Below are 12,014 nucleotides of genomic sequence, written 5' to 3' on the forward strand. Positions count from 1 at the left end.
AGTTTGATGTACTAGTATTGATAAACTAATTAAACAGATCTGCCTGTGTTCTTACAGCCTACTGGGGCTCTGCTATGATTAGCTTTACATCAAGGAGTGTTGTAACATTGAATGAAGGTAACTGATTAGAGAATGGTGTAGTCACGAAGCTTTAAGTACTCCCATTTCTGGTCACAGAATGGTTTCAGGGGAAGTAGACTTTCTATGCACACCTGCAGCCAGTCAGTGTATAGGCCTCTTGTGGTCAATATTGATTGATTCTTATAACAGAACTAGAACAAATTTAGTGTTTTGCAACCTTCTGTGATTTAATATTGTTATGCTTTTTGCTGAAACTGTCACAAAAATCGTTTCCAATAGTGAGTAATTATAGCAATGCCTGCTAGCTCAGCTGTGGTTCTGAATGTTTCATTGTAGCTAATATAAACCCCTAGATGTATTCTGGATGGAGTTCATAATTTAGCTTTTAAAGTTGGTTGTACTGTTACTTGATAAATAAAGATGGTACTGAGAAATAAGTTGCAAGAGGATGGTGGCTGGGAGGGCTGCTAACCCATTCTTTCAAAACTTTCCAGGAACAGTAGACTGAGATCTGATAGTAATTAGCAAGGAGAAGGATGATTAAAAAACAATCCCACAAGTTGAAGACTTTAGGGACAATCATCCCAATACCTACCATTTCCTCATAGTAAATTAAAAAGTTGGTGTTCTTCTAGACATAGCTATTCAGTGAATTTTAACCAGTGGTAATAAGTTAGATATTAGATGGTAGCACTCTAATGGGAAATGTCTTATTTTAGTTTTTGTAGCCTCTTATCAATGAGGTTTTCATTCAGGTGATAATTATTGAGCTCATACTATATATGCTAGTCAATATGATAGGTCCTGGAAATATACAGATGAATTAAGAATGGTCCCTGTACTAAATTAACTCACATTCATTCTAAGGGAAATTTGAGAAATTTCTTATTTAAACACATCTTATGTGTTGATTTGGTATATTGAAATTGCTATTAATCATTCTAAAAAATGAAAAAAAAGCAGAATGATATAAAGAGTGAGGTTGACTGACTCATACCATCACCCATCTGTATCTGTGAATAAATATAAGATTCTGCCTTTGGCTTAAAAGGGAAAATATAGCATTGGGATGAATGCTCAAGTAGCATAAGGTTTAGTGAGCCATATATTTGAAAAAAGTATATGGTTTTAATCAAGAATTAGTTTTATCAGTAGAAGTGCCTCATCTGATGCAAGGCCTTACCTCATTTTTTTCTGTTTAAATCTCATTTGTAGTTTGTTATGCCACACTAAAGGATACACAGACAGATTGGAGTATGTGTAGGACAAATGCAAGCAGGATGCTGAATGAACTCAAAAACTATGCTTTCAAGTGAAACTGAGGTGTGAGGGGAGGCTGTAACAATTGGGTTTAAAGTAGCTCAGATTGTTTAGTTTAGCATAAAATATAGCCCATTGTAGCACTGTTCCTCCTTTCCACCATCATTTTCAGCTATTTCCCCTTATTTCCTATGTTCTTTGAACATGTCATAAACTTTTAGGTCTGTACTATCCCTATATTATAAGAAAATTAATCAGGCAGTGGTATTTGAGGATATTTGAGAAGGAAAATATAGTCTGTGAGCAGTTAGACCAGAAGAATTTCAATCAATTAATTTCAACTCAAATTCTAATTTCCATTCATTTTTCTGTTCATTATAATTATTTTTTCTTTATTAGAGAAGTTTTGAGTTTATAGAACAATCATGCATAAAATACAAGATTCTTATACTTCCCTATTATTAACATCTTGCATTGGTGTGGAACATTTTTTACAATTGATGGTAGCAAATTTTTATAATTCTACTGTTAATTAAAGTCCATAGTTTGTGTAGTACAGTTCCCTGCATTAAAAAAAATTATTGTTAACCATATATATAATCTAACATTTCCCCTTTTAATCACATTGAGATATGTATTTCAGTGCTGTTAATTACAGTGTTGTGTTACCATAGCTGTGATCTATTACCAAAACATTTCAATCATTCCAAATTGGAACTCTGTACATTTTAAGCCTTAACTTCTCATTCTCTGTCCCCACCCCATCCCCTGGTAACCTATATTGAAGATACTGCCTCTGTGAGTTTCTCTATTCTAATTATTTCACATTAGTGAGATCATACATTATTTGTCCTTTTGTATCTGGCTTATTTCATTCAACATGTTGTCGTCAGGGTTCATGCATGTTGTTGCATGTATCAGGACTTTATTTTTATGGCTGAATAGTACTCTATTTTATATATATGCCACATTTTATTTACCCATTCATCAATTGTTAAACAGTTGAGTTGCTTCCATCTTTTGGCAGTTGTGAATAATTCTGCTGTGGACATCAGTGTGCAAATATCTGTTAGGGTTCCTGCTTTCAGTTCTTTTGAGTATATATATCAAGTAGCATGATTGCCAAGTCATATGGTAGTTTTATACTTAGCTTTCTGAGGACCACTAAACTGTCTTCCACAGCGCTTCACCATTTTATACTGCCATCAGCAATGAATGAGTGTGCCTTTCAAATAGTTGTAGTTTTCTTTCTTTCTTTTTTATTAGCAGCCATTTGCATGGGTGTGAAATGGTATCTCATTGTGGGTTTTTTTTGTTTGTTTTTTAACATGGGCAGGCACCGGGAATCGAACCTGGGTCTCCAACATGGCAGGCGAGAGCTCTGCCACTGAGCTGCCGTTGCCTGCCCCTCATTGTGGTTTTGATTTGCATTTCTCTGATGGCTCATGATGCTGAACATCTTTTCTTATGTTTTCTAGCCATCTGTGTATCTTCTTTGGAGAGAGATTTGTTCAACTTTTTGGCTCATTTTAAAATTGGATTGTTTGTATTTTTGTTGTTAAATTGAAGGATTTTTTTTTTAATATCCAGGATGTTAAACCTTTACTGGATATGTGCTTTCCAAATACTTTCTCCCATTGTGTTTTGCTTTCATGATAAAGTTCTTTGAGGAAAAAAATGTTTTTAATTTTGATGAGGGGCCAATTATTTGTTTTTCTTTGTGCTTTGGATGCAAAATCTAAGAAACTATTGCCTAACACAAGGCACTAAGAAGCTTCCCTATATTTTCTTCTAGGAGTTTGATAGATTTAGCTCTCTGATTCATATTGATTTGATTTTTGTACAAGGTATGATGTAGGGCCCCATTATAAATTTAGTGATTACATTGTTTTTAAAAACTTTTCAGAAGGCATTATCAGCCTTTCAGATATTTTATTACATTAAGTTGATATTTTTGTCATATATTGTTCTTTCAGAGCTGAGAATAGTGTGTGATATATAATGAAATATGACTATTACCATAAAATTGAAATATGAATATTACATAGACTACCAAAGAGTTGGGAGAACCTTCAGTTCCTAGCACCTTTTGACAAACAAGGAAGATGACGCGACGCCCCTGGTCATTTAGTTAGTGGACTGGGCCCAAATTCTGTTATCTGTATCCCTTGTTTTGAAGATATTTTGCACTTCAGTTAATATTTTAATATTCTTGTATGAGTTTTGCTGAAGGATTTTTTTTCTCCCTTCTAGAGGGATATTTATATTATGAATTGGCTTATTAAAGTGCTGTTTTATATTGTTTTCTTTTGTTATTTGTTATTCTATAAAATATTATCTTCATTTTATAATCTAACCTGTGAATCAGGTTCACTTGTTTACTTGAGGGAAATTTATCATGGATTTGATATAGGAAAAGTTGAGTCTTTAATGTTCACTCTGATGAAATGAGTTCTGTTTTCTTTAACAGATCAAGAAGTTGGTATATGTTTATCTGGTCCGGTATGCTGAAGAGCAGCAGGATCTGGCACTCTTGTCCATAAGCACTTTTCAGCGAGCTTTGAAGGTAAATAAAAGAGTAACCTGGCAAAGAGCTACAAGCTTTCTGCACAGTTGAAGTTGTGTCATTTAAAGAAGTAGAGCAATCATCCACTAAATGAAGCAGTAGCGTCACGAAAGAGTTAAAAGGCCTCCCACAGTGCCTATTCAGTACCCTTAGAAGATACATTATCTAACCAACTGGATCTTGGCCTATATGTTATAGCTTCTGTATGTTTCTTTATGTTCAATGTAATCATTATCATGTACCACAAAACTGTTTATCGTTATACCAGTTAAGTGTTGAAAGTGTATAAAGACGGGATATTAGACTTTTTTAATATAAGATTTATGACCTGCAATATTTTATTGTAAACTCTAAAAACTCAGCATGTTCAGTAATAAGTGATCAACTAGGATTGAAAGTAAATATTATTTAGAAAAACAAAGTTACTTTTGTTTTTCCTTATCAGTTCCTATACATGATTGTTCATTTAAAATTAAATAGCTTTCAGGTGGTGCGAAGGTGATATTGGGCAGTGCAACGGTGGCTCAATGGCAGAATTCTCACCTGCTATGCCAGGGACCCAGGTTCGATTTCTGGTGCCTGCCCATGTTAAAAAAAAAAAAATTAGATAGCTTTCTTTTGCTATTGTTCACTATATACTCTTTAAGAACCTATTAACTGTGTGATAATGATATCTGTGAAATATCATAAACCTGATATGTTGTTGAATATTTTTGCACTACTTTTAGGACCCAAATCAACTAATCCGTGCAAGTGCTTTGAGAGTTCTGTCCAGCATCAGAGTGCCAATTATTGTACCCATCATGATGCTTGCTATTAAGGAAGCTTCTGCTGACTTATCACCATACGTTAGGAAGAACGCAGCCCATGCAATCAGAAGTGTACAGGTAGACGTTTTGTTAAACTCCAGAGACACCTTGAATGTTTCATGAAATGTTTAGCCCGTGGAGGTTTGTTTGTTTTTTCTTATTATTTATTTTGAAATAATTTCAAACTTATAGGACAGTTGGCAAAATTAATACATCACATATGTCAGGAAAAAAATAAAAAACATATGCCAAACTATTAGCAATCTGTAATGAGTAAGATGTTAGCACATGATATATATACAAAGGTACACTACCAATGCCTTTGGTAAGGTAGATGCTTAGAGATTTTCATATATATGGGTGTTAAGGGAAAGTAAAGATGTAATGAAATTAAATTAGTTAGGAGAAACTACTTGGAGAAAAACTTGAAATAGAATTTGTAAAAACTAAAATATTTGTTCTGATAATTATAATGGTTAATATTAAGCTTATCTGATGTATATGAAAAGTGCAAATTCATTTCCTTAGTTTAAATGTCCTGTAAAATTGTGTCATGTACCATGTTTCTTTCTCAGTATCTTTTATGGCTATAAACTTGCAGGATAACTTCATTATGATTGTTTTAAATTCTCTCCATAACTGAACTCAACTCTTACCTTTCCTGCCTTGAACTTACTCTCCACCAACTCAGTACTGCTTATTAGTCCTCTACTTAAAATGTTTTTATCTCATTACCACCTCTTGTTCTTACTTTAGTCTGCCTAGCATATTTGCTTGTTTCTGCAGCTCTAAAACCAAACTAAGATTTATCTCAGATGTCACTTCCTATAAGAACCTCCACAGTTCTCCTGCCTCTATTCGTGCCATTCCTTTTTATCTCCATAATCCTTATAATATTTGTTATTATGGTATGATAATTTGGGTCTGTTTTTTACTGAACTATTTCTTATTAATCTTTGTATACCTATTGTCTAGCTTCTCATTAAATAAAGAATTATATTCCATGCTAGGAAAAAATTAGATTGGTATCATTATTTCATTGCTTAGGGATGCTATTAAGGTGCAGTTCTCAGTCATATGCATATGCAAGCTTTCTCTTTATTTTTCTTGGTTTTTGGATGGCAGGTTTTATCATATATGTCTCCATTCCAGTGAAGTGGTATGATAAAAATTCTTATTTTAAAATTCTCTCTGTTGGTTTTGCCAATTATACATCCATACTCTCAAATGTTTGCTATCTTGTTATTTTTATCCCTGGTTAGAAAGGAATTTGTGGCTATCTCCTTGTCATTACTTAAGTTTTCCCAACTTTTTCTAGAAGTTAACTTTTTTCTTTAAGTTTTCTTAATGGCATTTGTATCTAGGTTTAGTTAATATGAGTAGCTTTAGAGAGAAATATTAGAATACATTTGAGAGTAAAACAATCCTATTTTACTTGCATTTCTTTTCTGGTTGTTTCTATGCTGATACATTTCTTGCTGTTTTTTCCCCCTTCCTGTGCTCTAAAAAATTTCTCAGTATCATTGAAGTGATGCGGTTTCTAATTAAAGTTAGAATTAAACAGGGGGGTGGGGGGAGAGAGGAACAATTATACTGTGATTTATTTTCTTTCTTTATTTTAGCCTTGATCCAGAGCAGAAGGAAATGTTAATTGAAGTAATTGAAAAACTTCTGAAAGATAAAAGCACAGTAAGTAATATTTTTTTATGTTATGAAAGTAAAATTGTGCTTTATTTACAAAATATACTGTTACCATTGTATATTTTCTATAATATTTTTCTAATTTTGAGATGTATAAATATTAATGTATCTCATGTCTGGTTTTGGAATCTTTGAAGAACAAACATTTCTGTATAAAGAGAGGGATTGCATTTGGAACTTTAGTTTGTTTCCTGTTTCTTCACCAGAATTTGAAAAATGGCAAGTTGGAGAGAAAAAAATCTTCTTTAATGTGTGCTAAATTGTTGACTGCTTTTGGTGCCAAAGGTTTTCTCTTGAACAGTGATTTATTAGGATTTTTATAGGCCAAATCACATGGGAATGAATAATTCTTTTTAAAATTAAATATTTAAAAATACTTAAGAGGATGAAAAGTTAGAGGGGTTTGTTTTAGTATTATGAAAGCATTTTTTAAAAAAACACTAAAATATTTGGAGTATAAGGGAGTTTTATTGGCTGCTAAGAATTATCTTATTGACTAAAATGAGTCATTTTAGGGGGCAATTATGTATCTATTCCTCCCTCCTTCCCTGCCCCCGTTCCTTTGTGTATAGTGGGGGTGATATTGAGGGCTGAGAATGGTGGTGGCTTACAAGATCTGTGTGCTGGCTATGGGAAGAGCTGGTTTACAGATGTTAATGGCAGCTTCTACACCCAGCTTATATGGCTCAAAACTATTAGAGTCCTCCAGCTCATCTTAGAATGTTGTCAGGGAGCATGTAATGTATGTTTATAGTAGCAGTCTAGTACAGTAGTCACTAGTCTTGTGTACCTGTTGTTTTATGACTTCTTTTCAGTTCTGGAGAATGTTCCATGTGCACTTGAGCGGAATGTTCATTATGATATTGTTGGGTTGAGTGTTCTGTAGATGTTTGTTAGGTCTAATTAGTTTATAGTGTAGTTCTAATCTTCTGTTTCTTTGTTCATCTGTCTAGTTATTGAAGTCTTCAACTGTTATTTTTAAATTGCTTATTTCTTCCTTCAATTCTGTCAGGTTTTGCTTTATGTATTATAAAGCTCTGTTGTTAGGTGCACGTATGTTTGTAATTGTTGTATCTTCCCTTTTGTCATTATAAAATTATCCTCCTTAGGTCTAGTGACAATTTTATTTTAAAGTCTGTTTGTTCAGTATAAGTACAGCCACTGTGATTGCTATTTGCATAATATATCATTTCTCATCATTTTACTTTCAATCTGTTTTTATTTTTGAATCTAAAGTATATCTCCTGTAGAAAGCATATTGTTGGATCCTATTTTTAATCCAGTCTGAAAATGTGTCTTGAATGGATTGTTTAAACCATTCATATTTGTTATTGATATAGTTGCTTTAAAGCTACCATTTTACCTTTTTTCTGTATTTCATGTCTTTTTGTTCCTCATTCCTCCTTTACTGTTCTTAAAATGCATTAACTAAATGTTTTCTAGTGTGCTTTTTTTTTTTTTTCTTTCATGGGCAGGCTTTCTAGTGTAACGTTTCAATTTCTTCAGTGGTTTCTCACTATAAATTTTTGAAAATACTGTATTATACTTGGAGCTTGTACATAATTATTTCACTCCTAGGTCAACTAATTTCATTTAGTCTATGATGTAGCAGAAATCTTTGCATTTCTTCTACTGTGACTAGTATATAGTAGGAGGTGAGTAAATATACAGAAACAGCAAGTGAAGACAAAAAAGAAGTTTGATTCCTTTTTGCGTTCATCTTCTATATGACATACATGTGCCTGCTTCGTGGACCCAGATATGAAGTCAATATTATTGATACTGGGGTAAATTTGACTTTAAAATAATAATTGAAAATTTCGCTTCTATGTGCAATTCATATACTAAGTACTGTGAAGAATAGTGAAGTCTGCAAGAAACAAATGCCTTATTTTAGTGTCATTTACCGTGATTTCTGCTACATTATTCACTAAAAGAATTTTGTTGGTTGGTATAGGAATGAAATGTTCCTATGTAATGTATGTGTATTTTCCCAAATAGGATGCAGCTTGTCAGAGGTGTAAAATACACTCTTTAGAGTTAGGAATTCAGAGTAGTGTCTGAGCTTCTGCCACTCTGTAGCCACTTTAGACTTGAGTAGGCCTTCATGAGTTTGTTTCTTAATTTGTAGGGCTTATAATTTCTGTTATGAAGGTATTAGAGTTGAAAGAGCTGTTGTATATAAAACCCTCAGTACAATGCCTGACACATAATATGATGTTCATAAATATTCCAAATAAGAAATAAATGATTCAAGTGGAAATTTAAAGAACACAACTTTTTCATAAATTTGGGATGTCTTTTCTTTGTTACTGACTATTTCCAAAGTGCAGTAATAAAAAGAAGAGATATGATTTGTTCATAGTATGTATTTAATATTTGCTGAATAATTGAGGAATTAATTTATTAATTTTTGATGAAAAGTAATCAGGTATTTACAATTATTTTTAACTTTTTTTAAAAACGGTTCTGTGTCATGTTCACTATTCATAGATAGATTTGGGGGACTTTGATAGCCTGTCATTATAAGTCACTCATTTTTCCTAAATGTTGTATAGTATATGCTTATTTTTTAATTGAAAATATACCTCTGTATCTATATTTCTATCTCTTATAAAACCCAAGATCTTACTGATTACCTCCAGTTCTAAAGCAGTTGCACAAGGTTCCATCTAGCCTTCTCCATTTTCATGTTTATAACACTCTTTTCCATCGTTATAAAACCTGACTTCCATTATCTACCATGTATATTATTAACTTATTTACCCAGTCCCAAAACAAAGAGAAAGTATTGTTTCAAAATTGCTAGCACATGCCTCTATGGAGAAGAGTTCAGGGTGGGGATTACTAACTAGAATGAAATACTTTTTTAGAGTTGTTTATATATTTAGTTTTAAGACATATCTTCAAAGTTATTTGGGTTAGTGCCCCTTTCCTCCACTTTAGTGTTCTTATCTTACTCATATGAAATACATGTGGTTCGTTTGTTTATATTTGCTTTGCATTTTAGGTTCCCTCTCCAGTCTCTTAAAATCTTATTTATTTATTCCTTAGCACTTATGAAACATTAACTCCTACCCATTTCTCTGCCTAATTTATTTCTTCTATCTTTCCTTTCCTATCCTTTCTCTCTTCTTCCTATCTAGTCTGTAGGTAAGTAATCTCATTAATTTCTCATGTATCTTTCTGGTGTGTCCTTTTGTCAAACAAAGACATTCCCTTCTTACCTATTCTTTTGTACATAAAATGTTGCATATTAAAGATGCCCTTTGCATTTTCCTTTTTTTCAGTAGCATTTTGCTTTTTTTCAGTTAACAGTATATCGTGGAAATCGCCTCCCGTAGATAGGTTCATAGAGGGTTTTTTCATTTGTTTTTCATTTTTTTCACTTTGTTGTATTGCAGCTCATTGTATGAATGTTCTAAAGTTTATTCCCTCTCTTATGTGTAGGCATTTACAGTGTTTCCAGTAATTTGCAATTATCAACAGTGCTGAAGTTAATCTTTTGTATATTTGAATTTTATATGATTTGAGATATATCTCATAAGTGGGATTCCAGAATCAAAATGTGAAAGCATATGTGATTTTTTATTTATTGCCAAATGTTGCCCTCCTTAAAGGTTGTACTATTGTACTTTCAAACAAGCAATGAATGACAGTGTCGGAATGTGCCAAAAATTTTTTTATTTTTATCAAAATGATAGTTGAGAAAGGGTATCTCACTGTAGTTTTAATTTGTATTTTTCTTATGAATGATACAGAACTCTTTTTTGTTTAATTGTTCATGGCTTTTGCCCATTTTTCTGTTCAGTTTTGAGTCTTTTTCCCTCAACTTTTAGAGCCTTTATATATTAGGAATATTAGCTTTTTAGATGTGATTGCAAACAGTTTCTCCTAGCTCACTAATTGTTTTTTGACTTTTTTTTTTTTTGCAGTGTTTTGAATTTGTTGTGCAAATTTTTGCTTACGTCTCTGATTCACTTGGACTTTATTCTGGTGTTTGGTGTGAAGTATGGATCTAATTTTATCTTTTTCCAAGTAGCTAGCTTGTTATCCCAGCAAACTTTATACAAAGTCTATCTTTGTCTCAATGATAAAGGCTATCTTTATCATATACCAAAACTTCTTACATGCTTGGTCCATCTCTGGACTTCTTAATGAATCTACTTTTTTTTTGGGGGGGTCTAAATGTGATATTTTTTTTTATTAATTAAAAAAAAGAATTAACAAAACAATTAGAAATCATTCCAATCTACATGTACAGTCATTAATTCTTAATAACATCACATAGTTGCATATTCATCATTTCTTAGTACATTTGCATCGATTTAGAAAAAGAAATAAAAAGACAACAGAATAAGAATTAAAACAATAATAGAAAGAAAAAAAACAAAAACAAAAACAAAAACAAAAAACCTATACCTCACATGCAGCTTCATTCAGTGTTTTAACATAATTGCATTACAATTGGGTAGTATTGTGCTGTCCATTTCTGAGTTTTTATATCCAGTCCCGTTGTACAGTCTGTATCCCTTCAGCTCCAATTATCCCTTCTCTTTTTTTTTTTTTAACTAACAGAAAAAAAAGAAATTAACCCAACATTTAGAGATCATACCATTCTACATATGCAATCATTAATTCTTAACATCATCACATAGATGCATGGTCATCATTTCTTAGTACATATGCATTGGTTTAGAAGAATAGCAACATAACCGAAAAAGATATAGAATGTTAATATAGAGAAAAAAATAAAAGTAATAATAGTAAAATCAAATCAAAACAAAACAAAACAAAAACCTATAGCTCAGATGCAGCTTCATTCAGTGTTTTAACATGATTACTTTACGATTAGGTATTATTGTGCTGTCCATTTTTGAGTTTTTGTATCTAGTCCTGTTACACCGTCTGTATCCCTTCAACTCCAATTGGCCATTATCTTACCCTGTTTCTACCTCCTGCTGGACTCTGTTATCAAGGACATATTCCAAATTTATTCTCGAATGTCTGTTCACATCAGTGGGACCATACAGTATTTGTCCTTTAGTTTTTGGCTAGACTCACTCAGCATAATGTTCTCTAGGTCCATCCATGTTATTACATGCTTCATAAGTTTATCCTGTCTTAAAGCTGCATAGTATTCCATCGTATGTATATACCACAGTTTGTTTAGCCACTCTTCTGTTGATGGAGATTTCGGCTGTTTCCATCTCTTTGCAATTGTAAATAACGCTGCTATAAACATTGGTATGCAAATGTCCGTTTGTGTCTTTGCCCTTAAGTCCTTTGAGTATATTCCCAGCAATGGTATTGCTGGGTCGTATGGCAATTCTATATTCAGCTTTTTGAGGAACCGCCAAACTGCCTTCCACAGTGGTTGCACCATTTGACATTCCCACCAACAGTGGATAAGTGTGCCTCTTTCTCCGCATCCTCTCCAGCACTTGTCATTTTCTGTTTTGTTGATAATGGCCATTCTGGTGGGTGTGAGATGATATCTCATTGTGGTTTTGATTTGCATTTCTCTAATGGCCAGGGACATTGAGCATCTCTTCATGTGCCTTTTGGCCATTTGTATTTCCTCTTCTGATAGGTGT

At 32.8% G+C, this 12,014-nt stretch overlaps 1 protein-coding gene across 1 annotated transcript in view; it reads left to right on the plus strand.

Moving 5' to 3' along the window:
- AP3B1 (adaptor related protein complex 3 subunit beta 1) overlaps positions 1 to 12,014 on the plus strand; it is a 353,422-nt gene that overhangs the window by 113,557 nt on the left and 227,851 nt on the right. The window contains exons 4-6 of the mRNA XM_077138668.1: positions 3,812 to 3,907; positions 4,636 to 4,805; positions 6,339 to 6,405. Coding sequence (XP_076994783.1) covers positions 3,812 to 3,907; positions 4,636 to 4,805; positions 6,339 to 6,405 — 333 coding nt within the window. The remainder of the gene's footprint in view (positions 1 to 3,811; positions 3,908 to 4,635; positions 4,806 to 6,338; positions 6,406 to 12,014) is intronic.

This window comes from Tamandua tetradactyla, chromosome 21, assembly GCF_023851605.1.
Source record: "Tamandua tetradactyla isolate mTamTet1 chromosome 21, mTamTet1.pri, whole genome shotgun sequence".
NCBI lineage: Eukaryota > Metazoa > Chordata > Mammalia > Pilosa > Myrmecophagidae > Tamandua > Tamandua tetradactyla.